The sequence below is a fragment of the Pan paniscus genome, chromosome 3 (assembly GCF_029289425.2).
Source record: "Pan paniscus chromosome 3, NHGRI_mPanPan1-v2.0_pri, whole genome shotgun sequence".
NCBI classification, from domain to species: domain Eukaryota; kingdom Metazoa; phylum Chordata; class Mammalia; order Primates; family Hominidae; genus Pan; species Pan paniscus.
Window position 1 is genome coordinate 10,183,474 of NC_073252.2, and position 15,829 is coordinate 10,199,302.

Here is a 15,829-nt window from a genome sequence, read left to right on the forward strand (position 1 = left end):
CCCCTTCCACTCTGACTTTGGGTTAGCTATGTGACTTACTTTGGCCAATAGGATTTTAGGAGATTTCAAGCTTAGAGAAAACGCTTGTGTTTTCCATTTCCTCTCTGATTACCATGAGAATGTGCCCTGCTGGCCAGCTGGGGATGAGGTACACTGAACAGAGCTAAGGCCAACCTAGGTCAGCCAGGTGACCAACAGACATGCGAGTGAACTTCAGCTGGCCCCAAGAAAGATTTTAAGGTCAAGCCCTACTAAGATTAACAGAACAACACTGTTGACCTATAGGTTTGTGAACTGGGGAATGCTATTATCTAAAGCCAATGTGTTTTGGGTGTTTTGTTATGCAGCATTATTACAGTAATAGTTGACTAACACAGGGCCTCTTTTCCCCAAATTATCAACAGACTGGAGAAGGGGTATCTCCCACAGTGCCGAGCATGGTGCTAAGTAATAAAGTGCATTTTGTTTACATTCATAAGTTCCAGAGCCAGACTGTCAGAATTCAAATTTCAGTGCTGTCATTGGCTAGCTTTATGTCCTTGGCCAAGTTATCCCATCCTCGGTTTTTTTTTTTTTTAGGTCTTAAAATGGGAATAAAAATATTACCTACTTTCTATGGTTGTTGTGATGATTTAATGAGCTAATGTATGTGAAGTGCTTAGAATGAAATAGTTTTCAATACAGATGAGCCATTAGTGGGTGTTTCTGTCCATCTCCCTTAACTAGACCTTCACCCTCCCTGACTCCTGGGGGGGCAGGAATGTCATCTCATACCACTGTCTTACCCTGTCACCTGGCAGAACACCCAACATGCTAAATATCCATTGCTTGCTGAATGTCTGGAGTAAAATTAGCACTTTTATAGGTACAGATGAAAATTTCAATAAGCTATTTCAACTTAAGGCCAATATCTTTGTTCTTTTTATAGAGTGCACATGTAATATTTATCACGTTTTGTAACTGTACTTCTCCCTCACTCCCTACTGTGCTATGAAATAAAACTTTAAAACCTTCTTCACTGTCTGGCATTGACATGCACTATTCATTCCAACTGTACTTAATTGAAGCATTTCTCAAGTGTTTTTCCTGAGCAGAGCCAGAGGGGGTGAGGGTTACCCTCCCAGGCCAGTAGAGACAGAGCTGGAGGCCTCACCCTCTTCCAATAATGCACAGCCCAGGTGCATCTAGAATCAGATCCCCTTGGTTCTCTCTCTTAGTCACCTTCTTTTTACTCCAGAGACTCTGCCATCTGATAATCATCTGAACCAAACTTTTAGGTGGTTTTTCTCCTCACTGGCCACATGGGAAGTCACCAGGTACAATAGCCACTACTTCCATTTCCTGGTATCTCTCTGTGCACGAGGGGTGTTAGAGGAAAATCTTCTTTGGGTTCCAATCCTTTGGTTACTAATGGGTTTAAGATTGGGGGTGGGAGTTACTAACCAGGGTCCTCTGGAGAAAAGAGGGCTCAAGTCCCAGGTCTATCACCAAACCATAGGCAGAATTTTGTGTATATGGTTACTGTATTGAAGAAAACACTATCATTTCCATCATATTTTCAAAAGCCTCTATAAATCTCTATAAACCAAAACCCACAGCTTTGGGAAATGGAATTCGTCCCTGTAAGCCTCAGTTTCTTCATCTGCAAAATGAAGGTAATAACAATTACCTTCTCTGACTTCACTTTAGAGAAATGTTATAAATGAGAAAATGAATCTGATCCATAAACTGCCAGACAAATATAGGTAATTGTTAATATTTCATTATGCCATTTGTTAACTCAGAAAATACTTAGGTAGTGTGAATTTCAAAAGATGTTGCACAAATTGTATATATAATTCTCAAGTCTTTTCCTGGATTTGGACATGGATGAAATTTAGAACTAAAATGCACAGAGTTCTCAGTAATAATGATAGCAGATAATACTACGAACCTTATACGCACCATCTAATTCAGTCCTCACAATGGCCCCATGAGGGAAGTTTATGTCATTTCCTTTTTACAGATGAGGGTTCTGGGGCTCAGAAAGGTTTAAAAAATTGCTCAAGGTCAGACATCAGAGCTGGATGTGAAGGTAGTGCTGGTTACCTTCACATGCCTAACTAACCATGGTGCTGTCAACTGCATCTCATTTTATAAAACTAAAAGAATCAGAATGTGATTGTTCATTCTGCATTGTCTATCTCTAGGCAACATAATTTTGCCTTTTCAGGGCTCTGTAGAGAGATGTCTCTGATTCCGAAAGCCAAGATTTGAATCTGACTCAGCATCCCCCCATTTAGGGCATTTAAAGAAAGCTACATGAGACAACTCCCAAGCCCCTTTGCGAGCCTTATTTTTCTCCCCTGTAAAATGAGTGTATACTCCTTCCTCCCTCGAAGGACTGTTGGCAAGGTCCTGTGGGTCATTGTGCAGAAGCACTCAGACCAGTGCCTGGTGGGATCTGGTGTTCATTCTGTGCTTGCATCTTTTCCTTTCCTGGCAGGTAAATATTAAGACAGAGGAAGTCAGTGAAGGGAGAAGAAGTGGAAGGAGGGCCGCCATGCACCTAAGCCACTCAGAAATTTCAGATGGCTTCATCTCTGTGGCTGGGAACAACCAGAGAGGTGGTAGTGAGACACTGTACAGAAGTGAGGGAACCTGCGTCTTATCTTGTCTGTTCTGGCTTTTCCAGATTCCCTGGGAGACTCCCTGGGTGACTCTGTGTCCCCTCTCTGTCCCCCAGCAAGGCTGTTGGGAAGATGAAATGAGAAGGTACCCTATGATACCCAGCCCAGTGCCTGCAAAAAGGAACAATGACAACACCCCTTCCTGTGCCCATTGGCCCAGGTCCCAGCATGCCTTGCAGTGATGATCTATGCAGGGGCTGGAGCTGTGCAGGAAAGGGAAGGGCCCTCACCTTTCACAGCTCTTGCCTCGTTGTGCTTCTCCAAGAGCAGGTAGCGTGGGCTGTCCGGGAGAAAGGGAAGGCTCAGCAGCTGGACAACGGCAGGGACCACAATCACTCCAAACAGGTATGGCCAGGTACTCTCCTGCGGGAGAAGGAGATGCTGCTGAGTGCAGTGGCCTTTGGTCATTGTTGAGGGGACTGGGCCACTGGACCAGGTGGTTTCGACCCTGCAGAAGGTCTTCCTGCCCAGCATGATCCCCAGGAACAAAGGCTGAGGGAAGGAACTGAGCCAGGCTGGGCACCAGTCCCATGTATATAGCATTTTCCATGCATGAGTCCAGAGACTCCTCAAGAGTCCCCTGTGAGATAGTGACCTGCATGGTAGCTCTGAAAAGCAGGCGGCTCTGGTTGGCCAAGGCCACTCAAGGGCTGCTTGACCCCACTCCCTGGGGAACCATGGTGAGCCTGGGGGATCTTAGGGTATCCTTCTCTTCAACACCAGGGCTGCCTCCCAGGCTGCCCCAAGAATGGAGCCTGCATGTGGAGGTGACATGGGCACCACCGCTAGATATCTAGATGCCCACGACATTCAACCATCTCTGTCTTCTCAGTGAGGACACAAGAAGGGCAGCTGGAGCTCTTGCAGACCCCATGGGAGTGAGGAAGAGGGGGCCGGTGGGGCACAGCTTACCCCTTAGGGAGAGGAGGCCTTTCACTTTCCAGCCAGCTATGAAAGGCAAACAGATCCCTACGACACGCACTATTCAAGAGGCAAGTGATGCACTCCAAGCAGTGACATCCCCTGCAGTGCAGCTTAAATGAAGCCCAGAGCACACGTTACGATGCCCATCAAGGTAGTATTCGTCCTAACCTGCTTTCTTCCTACCCAAGTTTACAAATAGGCTCTCACTGTGCCACTGAAAGAAGAGAATCCCGCTCACAATGCAGTTCTGATCATGAGAAGGAGGAAAAACCAAGTCCTCAATGCCACGTCCTTGACACGTTTATTTCCCAAGAAGGTACAAGGAGACGGCCAAGGGCAAAATAAGACACACTCAGACCTGAAAAGACTTCACATGATAGGCAGAGGTTCTGTTGGCTTCAGGTGGGGCCCATGGGAAGGTACCCTCAGGATCCTGGGGCATCAGAACTGGCAGGGCCTGGGGACAGCCTCCCCACCTCTACCTCAGCTGCCCGCTGGGAGGCAGGGCTTCCCTCTGCTGCTCTCCCAAGACTCGCTCCCTACTGAGGTCCATGGTAACAGAGACTTTTGCAAGTTCTAGGATCCCATGAGGGGAGAGCAGCAGGGCCCCAGGGCTCAGAGTGAGTGGGGAAGTGGCCTGCCAGGGGCACACAGCCAGCAGCTGGTCCAATCATCATCTCCATCTAAGGGGTGCCTTAGATTTGATTCCCTTTTCTGTATCTAATAACAATTTTTATTCACAAAACTCCTCTGGTTCTGCCAGCCAGCATAGCCCTTCCATCGCCCTTTGAGGAACTGGCAAGGCCAATGTCAGCTTTCCAGTTTCAGGAGGAGCTCTCGCTAGAAGGCTGGGAGGGGTAGGCTAGGGCTGTTGGGGGCCCAGGAGGACCAGGGACAGGGGAGTGGGGAGTGACTGCGCATGGGTGTGGGGTTTCATCTAGGGTGATGCAAATACCCTGGAATTAGGGAAGGCCGATGGTGGCCCGACTCCGTGAAGATACCAAAACCCACTGAGCTGTATACTTTAAAAGGATGAATTTTATGATATGTGTGTCATAGTTTGATTAAAAAGAAAGACCAGGAAGAAAAAACCCCAACATACAGAGAAGTGGAATTTTCGCTAGGCCTGTGTGTGGTGGTGTTGATTTTATTTTCTCTCGGGGTTTGGCTGCCGTCTCAGTAAGGGTAAAAACAGAATCTGAGAAAACACTAGGGAACCAACCCCATGAAGCTCCTACCACGTGCCAGATGTGGTGTGAGCCCTTCCCATGGCTGTCTCCTTCCACCGCACAGCCGCCAGCCCCACACACAGCCAGCAATACTGCTGCATGTTAAAGGTGTGGCAGGTGATTCCTGTGCTGGGGCCTCCCAGCCAGGAGCCACACAGGTGGAAATCAAGCCTAATATTTTCCCACAGTATCGTCACAGTGGGGGCACTTCCCAGGGGTGGTGTTTTTGGAGCTGCCACTGGGTGGAAGGGCACCCCCAGCATAGGAACAGCATGTATAACCACACAGAGGCATGATCCACCCAGGCTCATTGGGGAACAACAACTGTAGTGGAAACAGAAGGTCAGGGGATGCCGGAGATGTGGGAGCTGAGGCTGGAGCCTTGAGCAGAGGTCAGGTCATGGGTGGCTTTGCTGCCTTTCCATGGCTCTTGGATTTGGCTTGAGGACAACAGGAGCCTTTGAGGGGTCTATGCACTAGCTGAGATGGACACTCTCTATTTCCTTGAATCTACAATTCAGTGTTTTTGGAATCTTATATCAGTGGGTATGTTTCACACTGCATGACTTATTCCTGAAAGGCTGTTATCAAGTTTATGGCATAGCTTTTGATCCCTGGTCTCTTAAATACAAGGACATGTGGACTCTTTCTTAAGGCGGGTCGCATGGGTGACTATGGTCTTATTTCTACCTCTGGAGAAATGGTGGATTCTTTAAACCTCAGGGTGGGCAGCCCCCGGATTGGGATGCCAACATTTCTGAACTGGGGAAGGACAATGGCAGTGGCCACTCTGCACACATCCCTGGGGTGAACAGCGGAAAAGGTGAGGGTCGGGAGTGTCCAGAGTGGAGCTCAGATAAGAGTTTACTCCAGAGGGACTGAGCTTAGCCAGCAGAAGAGTCTGAACCTGGCTTTTTCCAGCAAGTGTTCAGAGATTTCCTGGAGATATTAGCTGGCTGCAGGGAGAGGTGTTGTAGTTAGGAGAGATTATTCCCCTCACCTTCTACCAAGAAAAGTGTGACTGGGTGTGTGGGTAGGGTGTGTGTTGAATGAAGTGTTTCCACCCATATTATACATGTGGCCCACCCAAATAATAAAAATAGCTAGGATGACCTGCGCACACGTCATCTCGATGAGTAAGTGCCTAGCCTGCTCACTCATTCCTGCCGTGGGGCCACAATAAAGGCTCTGCTATGCCCTGTGCTTTATGGAAGAATTTCTGACAATGAACATGCACGTCTTCTCTCCCAATGACAGTGGTAAAGATGTAATCGCCATCAGCAACCCTTACTGAGCAGGGGCTTGCAGCCAGGGTCAGGGCAACCTAGTGAGTGGCTATGGGCACAGCTCTCTTGCAGGCTGTCTGGATTTGAATTCTGCCTCTACCCCCACTCACTGTGCTGTGGGCAAGTTATCGAAATGCCTATGCCTCAGTGTTCTCACCTGTAAAATGGGGACAGTGACAACACGTATTCCTAGGGAGGATTTCTGTTGGGAGGATTTAGTCCATGAATGGATGTCAGGAGTGCTGAGCACAGGCCTGCACACACTGTAGGTGTTCAACAGGAAAGAGTGGCTTTTATTACCAAGCACATTGGATAGTTCATCTCTTCTCATCCTCACAACAGCTCGCAGACAGAGAGCCTGTGATTATCTCCACTATACAGAAATATTAACTGCAGCACAGAGGGGTTCAATGGCTCATTGAGGCCACAACTCGGTCATAGAGGCATGACTGGCAGCCAAATCTGGGATCCCAGAGTCTGAATTTAAATCCAGGAGGCCTGATAAGACATACCTAGTGACCAGAGAGGAGCCACCAGACCACCAGACTCAGGGGAAGGGCCAGGAGAGCTTGGTCTGAACTTCTACCATCTGACCCAGGCCTAAGACCCTCAGTGGCCCTTCATGGAGCTCCTGGGCACTTGGTCCCAACACAGAGCTGAGGCCTCAGTGTTTTACATTAGATGGGCATGGCCTGAAGGCAGAGACCTGCTAGCACACAGTAGTGGTTCAATACATGTCTATTGAAGGAGCAAATCAGCGTGGGAAAGGGCTTTCCTACACACTGGTCCCTTTCACAAACAGCCCTTGCCATTTTCAGACAGTGGCCTCTGAGTGTCTTTTTCAGGGGCTGTTCAAAAAGGAAGCCATGTTTTAAAAAACCGCATATTACTCGCCTGACACAAGACCATGAGGTGCCACCAAACGACAACCTCAAAGATGAGTCTTTGTGGTGTCGGTCCAGCCTGCTGGGTTTGGTAAAGCCCTAGAGCGTCCATCTAGGAGAACACAGGCAGTCTTTGCACCTGCTATTTCACTCAGGAGGAAAGAAAAGGATAGTCTTGTCGGCCAAGGTGATTTTTAACTCCCAGTCAGGTCAGGCGAATGGGCTTTGCAATAACTCTATTATCTTCTTCTTTAATCTGCAGGTTTCCATGTTTTAAATAGACTTCCAGGTCATATTTCCCCCAAGCTATAGACTACTTTAGTCCATAAATAATATCATCCTGGACTATGATGAATCAGCAAAAAATGTTTAAGTAGAGTTGAAAGCATTACTCTTACCCCAAGTCAAGTTCTTATAAAGGATGTTCCAATATGCTCATGGCCCCCAGACAAGGGAGCACGGTGAGGGGGTTGATGCTGGCTGGGCCACTTATGCCTCTGACAGCAAAAGGGCTCCAGAAGTGGCCATTGCTCCATGCTGCTGGATTGGAAAGGGGAAGAGCAAGCCCTACCTTACACAGCTATTTGGGGGATTAAATGAAATGCTCTTCTTTATATTTCTTCATATTTAGGCTCTTATTCTAATAATGGCTTACATTGATCAAGTGGGCTCCACATGCCCAGCTCCCTGCTAAGTGTGTTACAAATGTAACCTTGTGTTACATAAGAACAGTCCAGAATGTCATCTAAATACAACCTTGATCTTTGTCTCCTTATTCCTCTAAAATTTAATCCCTGGGGCTTTATTTCCCTGCCCCATTCTAGGGGCTCATGTCTTTTCTGCTGAAACTGAGCGGAGTCCTATCCTAGAATCACAATTTCAATTTAGACATCAGAATTGCCAGTACAAAATAATAATCAAAATCAACCGAATTGAATGGATTGACTGACACTTCTTCCATCTCCCATACCCCTTCCTCCAAGCCTGCTTTAGGCTAGAAGCCTGCAGTGGAAAGAGCTGGGGTAGGAGGTAGATGGTTGACTTCTCTATTTCTCTCCTCCTTCCTACCCCTCTTCCCCAGGCTTGCTAGCCAGTGTCTGACCCCTCTAGGAACCAAGTGTGTGAGGCTGTACGTTGGGACTCTGGGGCCAATGGATGTGTAAAACTGATATTGTTTCCTCATGAGCACTTTCTGAGGGTTCCGGAGTGTCCCAACCTTGGGACCACCCACTCGCCCTTGCAGTTGTCCTAGCCTGCAGGTTTGCAGGTGCTCTTTCTCTGTCTCTGCTGCAAGGTGTACATCTCTTTCTGTCTCTCCATTGCAGCTCAAGGGATCCAGGGTCAAGGCTGCTCTGCGTATTTGTGAAAGGTGCACCGAGCACTCAGCTCCCTGATAAGGGGGTGAGCTGAGGCTAAATCCAGCCCACTCTGACCCCAACCTAGGTGGCCATGAGGTTAGTGTATTAATATTAATCATGTTTTATGTGTTCTGTATTTTATTTCGCTTTCATATTGTATGACCTTTCTGATTTCAGAGAGACCGACCTTTCCCGAGCAGTTATTAATAGCAGCTCCCTAGCTATTAATAATTCCTAGAGCTAGTAAACAACCTGCCTGAGAGCAGGCCTTTCGTATGCAAACCCACCAATCCAAAGTCTATACTCCAATCACTTCCTTTATCAAACTCTCACACTCTGAGCCAACATTTCCCCTCCCACAGGCCACTCCAAGCCAGGTATCAGACAACTAGGGAACAGCGCTGTAGCCCAGAGCCTGGCAACATGATCTCAAGCCTGCCTCCCCTGCTCACTCATTCCTGCCATGGGGCCACAATAAAGGCTCTGGTGCAGGCTGTCCCCTCCCTCTTTCTGCCTCCTGACTGACCCAGTGCTTCCCTGCGTGGTCCTGCATGGCGTGGTATGTCCCCTCCTCTAGGGAACTGTGAGTAATAAATTCTTCTTTCAAATAAGGTTGCCTCCATGTCCATCACCTCGCCATACAGGATTCATACAAATTCTGGGTAAATTTTAGAACAGCTGGTTGCCCCTCCCACTCAGGCATGTATGTTCTTGCTGTAGGTGGCCACTTATTTCTTTCTAAACACCACCCCCCCGACCCCTTACCTTCCATGACACACTCTCCCTGGTTCTCCTCCAGCTTCTCGGGATACTTATCCAAGGTTTTGAGGCAAGCCCTCCTCTCATTCATCTCACACACATCCCCCAGGTAGTGATTCTTGAACTTGGGTGCCCATTGGAATCACTTGGAGAGTTTTTACAAACTACTGATACTCATTCCCTACTCTCAGAGATTTGGGGTTAATTGGTCTGGGGGTGTGGCTTAGGTGCTGGGGTTGTTCAAGCTCTCCAGGTGACTCTAATGTAGAGCTATTTGACGGCCACTGTCCTAGGGCTTCCCCCACACCTGCGTCACCTGCAGTGAATGGTGGTGCATGGCCCAGAACTGACAAGCTTGACTTATAGCTGCTGGGAGCATTACTGGCTGTGGACCACAGCTGGGCCTGTCCTCTGGAATTGCCCTTGAAGGATGTTTCCCCCACCAAGGCTACCCAGCCCTCCCCAAGAACAAACTGCATCCAATGGCTGACTGATGTGGGGGCAAAAAGTTCTGTTCCCCCACCTCCAAATTGTCCCACTCTGATGGGCCATCCCAGCTCCAGAGCTCCCTGTGGGCTCAACTGAGACCTCTGTTGTGCTGAGGGTTGCTCACCTTTTCCCTCTGCTGAATCCTGGTCCCATCTCTTCCCCTGCAGGCACTGATCTGAGCTCATTCTCCAATCAGCTTCCTGCCCACATCTCCATCTCAGGGTCTCTTTTCTGGGGAACTCAACCTAAGACACGTCTATGGGCCCATGATTCCAAATCTTCATGTCCATCCACACATCTGACAAAAATTATTTACTTGGCCAAACATTAGTCAGCCCATTGAAACTTCTCCTAGGCCCATCTGTGTACTTCCCTGTAAAATACAGCTTTAGCGAAGGACGCTCCTAGGCCATTTTAGCAAGAACCCCTTTCTGCAGCACATCTATCTACTCATCCTTTACATTATAGCATTCCCTCCCGTGGATGACTTCTCTATCTGGTACCAATTTCCATTAAAGCACTTGTTATTCTGCATAGCAATGTGCTTTTTATGGGTGTGTTTCCCTATAGACGGAGCTCCTGAAGGGCCACCCATTGCCCTGTTCCTTTATTTATCTGCCCAGTGCCAGGTAAAAGGCAGGTGTTTAGTAAATGCCTGTTTACTGAATGCATGTTGGGGAGGATGAATGACAGCACAGATAAGAGATGCTCCAGCTAGATACAGAAATCCCTGAAACGACAGACACTCCTGCTCTTAAAATACTTTTTATAAAAATGCTAAAACTGTCCTATATGTTGTCCTATTAGAGGGCTGATGTTTTATAGTATTATAAATAATATTTTCCCACAAAGTATTATTATAATTTCTAGTCCACAGAAGAGAAAATGTAGACCTGTAAAGGTCAGGTAACTCATGCCAAGGCACATGAGAAATTAGGGGGTCTGGCAGAACAAGAGCCTGGCTCTTCTGATCCCTGCACGGGGCTCTTTCCTTGACATTATTCCTCAGATCTGCAGTTCTTGGAGCAAAGCACTGCTGCCTTGCCACCTTCCCTTCCCTCATGGTGGCAGCTGCTAGCTGAATAGGGAATTTATATGCAGATTCTATCAGGCTGAACCTGTCATACTCCTCTATGGCAGGTCCTATACAGAACTCATCGGTGATCACTCAAGCTCAACTCCAATAGCTCATGCTATTACAAAAACATCAAGATAGTGAAGCCTGCACTCACATTCCATAGGGTTGCTTTGTTACATCTTTGAATGCTTCCTGCTTGTTTAGCAGTGGGGCCTCACAGGGAAATAGTGACAGCCAGCAAATGTTCATGGAGCTTCTTTGACCTTACCGTCCCTCCCAACAACCGCCTCCTGGGAAGGACCCTGCTGGCCAAAGCTTTACTAAATCCTGGGGTGGGGAGCATGTGGCTGGTCGTGTTTGCCTTACCAACCTTACCTGTTGGGCATGAGGGTCAATGTCACCCTCTCCACACCTGACCCCACAGAGTACAAGCCAGATAGTAAGATGGCTCAATTCATTGCAGCAAATATGTTGTTCTAGAATTGCTATTTTTGGTGCGCATTCATGCTCTGATTCTATTTCAACACTAACAATAACAGGTATCTCAAGAACATGGGCTTTTGTGATTACCTCTCATTTTTCTCTGTTGGAAATAATAATGAGATGAACTTCCAAGGCTACAACACTCACCACACAAAAAGTGGTTTTGAGAATTGGATGTGAGAGAAGCACCCACATAGAGCCCCACCATGGGTCATCTTTCAAGAAATGCTCCTTCCCCTATTCCTAAAACATTTTCTGTTTTTCAAAGGGTTTGTATGTCCTCTGCCTTGCTTGGTTCTCAAGCAATCTTATGGGAAAAAATGCTCAATATCACTAATCATCAGAGAAATGGAAATCAAAACCGCAATGAGATATCATCTCACCCCTGTCAAAATGGCTATTATTAAATGACAAAAAATAACAGATGCTGGCAAGGATGCAGAGAAAAAGGAAAACTTAAACACTGTTCATGGGAACATATACTAGTATAGCTGTGAAAGAAAACAGTATGGAGATTTCTCAAAAAACTAAAAATACAATTACCATTCAATCCAGCAATCTCACCTCTGGGTACTACTCAAAGGAAAAGAAATTCATACGTCAAAGGGATACCTGTACTCACATGTTTATTGCAGTACTATTCACAATAGTAAAGATATGGAATCAACATAAGTGTCCATCAATGGATGAATAAAGAAAATTTGGTGTATATATACATCATGGAATACTATTCAGCCATTAAAAAGAATGAAATCATGTCATTTACAGCAACGTGGATGGAATTGGGGGGCATTAACTAAAGTGAGATAAGCCAGGCACAAAAAGACAAATATTGCATGTTCTCTCTCACTTATATGTGGAAGCTAAAAAATTTGATCATATGGATGTGGAGAGTGTAAAGATAGATAACAGAGACAGAGAAGGGTGGTGGGGTGAGATAAAGAGAAGCACGCTAAAGGATATAAAAAGGAATAAATCCAATGTTTGATAGCAGGGTAGGATAACTAAAGTTAACAAAAATGTATTTTATTCAGGTGATGGATACCTTAAATATTCTGACTCAATCACCACACAAATATGTGTAACAAAATTTCACACATACCCCATAAATTTGTACAGATAATAAAGAATTATAATTGCCATATCCCACTTAGGAAGGCTTGAGGAGTAAATGTCAAAATGTCAATATGGAATCAGAAAAGTTTATTTTTAAAAAAACAGTAATCATCTTTAGGAATTTGGCTTTTTGAGAACTGTCCTTTCTGTCTAAAGGAAATGTACTTCTTTCTAGAAGAATAAGCTAATAAAGATGTGAGAAATCAAATTTTATAAATGTTCCTCATTATTCTCAATGGAAAAAGGTGGTATGAAAGTTTTTGATATGGAATCTTTAAAAAGCTTGAAAAGTAAAATTGTCAGAAAAGGACAGGAAATTTACAAAAGATTCATTTAATGTTTGGATGAATGGTTGCAGAATTAGAGTAGGTATCAAAGCAGTGGGGTTAAGCTGACTGCCTGGAAGGCAGAGGCTAAAGCACTGTGGCTTCCATTTGCCACGGCTCAGCTCATAAGACTCCCAATGCCACAGAAGCCAAGAAAGAGAGTGCCCTCTGGAGTTGGCCCACCTCCGAGGTTGGGTCCTGAACCCTGGTCCTGCCACTTACTGATTGTGAGATAACAGATAAACCACTTCACCCCTCTACTCCTCAGTTTGCTCATCCGTAAAGTTTAGTCCACAGAGGAGGACCTCACATGCAGTAGGGGCTTTATAAGTGCTTGACATAATTAGAATATATGTCCCTGCCAAATATCATGTTGAATTATAATCGCCGATGTTGGAGGTGGGGCTTGGTGGAAGGTGTTTGGGTTATGGGGTTGGATCCCTCATGGCTTAGTGCTGTCCTCATGATGGTGAATGAGTTCTCCCAAGATTTGGTTGTTTAAAATTTGTGGCACCTTCCCCAGCCTTACTTCTGCTTTTGCCAGGTGATGTGCCTGCTCCTGGAGGCCTCCCCAGAAGCTGAGCAGGTGCCAGTGCCATGCATGTACAGTCTGCAGAACCATGAGCCAATTAAACCTCTTTTCTTTATAAATTACCCTGTCTCAGATCTGTCTGTCTTTTTTTTTTTTTTAAAGACAGGATCTCATTCAGTCTCCCAGGCTGTAGTGCAGTGACGCAATCTCAGCTCACTGCAGCCCCAACCTCCTAGGCTCCTCCCACCTTAGCCTCCCGGTAGCTAGGACTACAGGCATGCACCACCAAGGCCAGCTAATTTCTGTATTTTTTGTAGAGATGGGATTTCACCATGTTGCCCAGGCTGGTCTCAAACCCCTGGGTTCAAGCGATCTACCTGCCACAGCTTCCCAGAATGCTGGGATTACCGGCGTGAGTCAGGTGTTTACAGCCCTGCAAGAATGGCCAAATACAATGTTTGATAAATAATAGAAATAACAATGTCAGAGCTGTTTTGGAAGAGATTACCGCATTCCAGAAGCGGTTGGGTCATTTTCTGCTATGGTGAATTTCTATTCACAGATTCTGTGATCTGAATGTCCTATAACTCTAACAAGCTGTAATTCTTGTGTTGTAAGATGCTTTGCAAAAGTCCTAGAATCACACACTTGTGATTTTAATGTTCTATATCCAAGTTTCTCTGATTCACAAGTTCTGTGACTTTAATTCTTCAGATCCTAAAAGTCTTTTAGGAGGTTCGGTTCGCATCTTGGTCATTCCTGACTGGAAACTGGGCAAAGTGGGGCAAGCTTAGCTTGTGCTGTTTTCCAAATACCCACTGAACCCGCTATGCCTCTTGGCCATGGGTAGGAGGTAGAGAACCAAAGCCCAGAGAGCCAGTGCTTCTCCTGAGGTAACATCGTTGGGCAGTGACGAGAGGTCCCACACTGTATCATCTGCCTGTCTCAAATCTCAGCCACATGCTGTTGCTTAAAGAGCTGGAGCCACTGAGGGTCAGGTGGGCCCAGATGTGGGCACTGGTGCCTTGCCCGTCTGAGTTTGAGTCCTCTCCTCACTGCACTGCCTGCTCCCTTGGTCATTTTGGACCTCAAATTTAAATTTAACCTCTATGAGCCTCACTTTCCTTATCAATAAAATAGAGATAATAAAACCTGCATTACTGGTTGTGCTGGGGATTCAATAGATTACATGCAAAGTGCTCAGCCTAATGCCCAGTTTAGGGGTTTTTTGTTTGTTGTTTGTTTTTTGAGACAGGGTCTCACTCTGTTACCCAGGCTGGAGTACAGGGGTGCAATCATGGCTCACTGCAGCCTTGACTTCCCAGGCTCAGGTGGTTCTCCCACCTCAGCCTCCTGAGCAGCTAAGATGGCAGGCATGCACTACCGTGCCCAGCTAAATTTTGTTTGTTTGTTTGTTTGCTTGTTTGTTTGAGATGGAGTTTTGCTTTTGTTGCCCAGGATGGAGTGCAACGGCAACATCTTGGCTCACTACAACCTCCACCTCCTGGGCTCAAGCAATTCTCCTGCCTCAGCCTCCCGAGTAGCTGGGATTACAGGCATGAGCCACCATGCCCGGCTGATTTTGTATTTTTGGTAGAGACAGGGTTTCTCCTTGTTGGTCAGGCTGGTCTCTGACTCCCGACCTCAGGTGATCCACCCACCTCAGCCTCCCAAAGTGCTGGGATTACAGGCTTGAGCCACTGCGCCCAGCCCTAATTTTTTGTAGAGATGAGGTTTTGCCATGTTGCCCAGGCCGGTCTCAAACTCCGGGGCTCAAGAGATCCACTTGCCTTGGCCTCCCAAAGTGCTGGGATTACAGGCATGAGCCAATGTGCCCAGCCAATGCCCAGTTCTTAGTAACACTCACTCAACAGCTGTCACTGTTACCATTTCACACAGCCCAAAGGGCCTGGCCGCAGACATGGGGCTCCCCACTGGAAGACTTGTCTGAAACTATATTTGTTTGGACCTAGATTGGGCAGGAAGGGGCAACCCTTGCTCCCCACTCCTCTGGGCTACATAAAGAAGTCTTTGCCTACACACTACTGACCTCCTGCTCTGCCCTAACTTCACGATGGAGTTACTTATGGGGTTACTGGGTGACAGCCATTGGTCTATACTGGCTGGTGGCTGGCATGTGGAGCCATACATGCAGGGGGTGAGACCTTTTTCTCCCTCTTCCTCTGGATCTAGGTGTGGTAGCGGCCCTGGGTGAGTGGGTGTCTACAGACTCTACAGTCCCAAATGTTCCCTTGGGTAGAGGGTGCAAGGCCCAGACAAGACCTGCTTCCTGCTCACCTAGCCAGGACCTACCATGACCCCTGATGAGTAAAAGAGGTAGTGTCTGACCCCTGCCTCTGTTATAGTGGGTAGTCAGGCATTCCCCACCAGGAATGTCAGGTGGCCATCAGGTGATGGTCAGGCAGTTGTCAAACTGTCTCTCTAAAATAATAATTGGTCACAGCTGGCAATTATTGGGAAAGGCAGTCTCCCAATAGAAAAAAACCTAAAACTGGTGATCAGAAGCTTCCCGACAAGATCTCAGGAGTTGGGCAAGTGGGCTCAAGCATATGCACGAAGAGGCAAAATGGCAGAGTTTACCTGGTATATGGCCTTCCTCTGGGAACTTTTGACTGGTGAGGGAAAAACGCCTCAAGTCAGCATGTGCACAACGTCAGTAAACACACCGCGTGTGC

The 15,829-nt window shown here is 46.8% G+C and overlaps 1 protein-coding gene across 4 annotated transcripts in view; it reads right to left on the reverse strand.

Annotated features, from left to right (window-relative positions):
* The window catches only part of SLC2A9 (solute carrier family 2 member 9), a 247,221-nt gene that overhangs the window by 160,015 nt on the left and 71,377 nt on the right, over nucleotides 1-15,829 (reverse strand). For all 4 annotated transcript variants that reach the window (XM_055111189.2, XM_034958295.4, XM_034958294.3 and 1 more), the window contains one exon: nucleotides 2,900-3,032. In XM_055111189.2, the coding sequence (XP_054967164.2) occupies nucleotides 2,900-3,032 (133 nt within the window). The remainder of the gene's footprint in view (nucleotides 1-2,899; nucleotides 3,033-15,829) is intronic.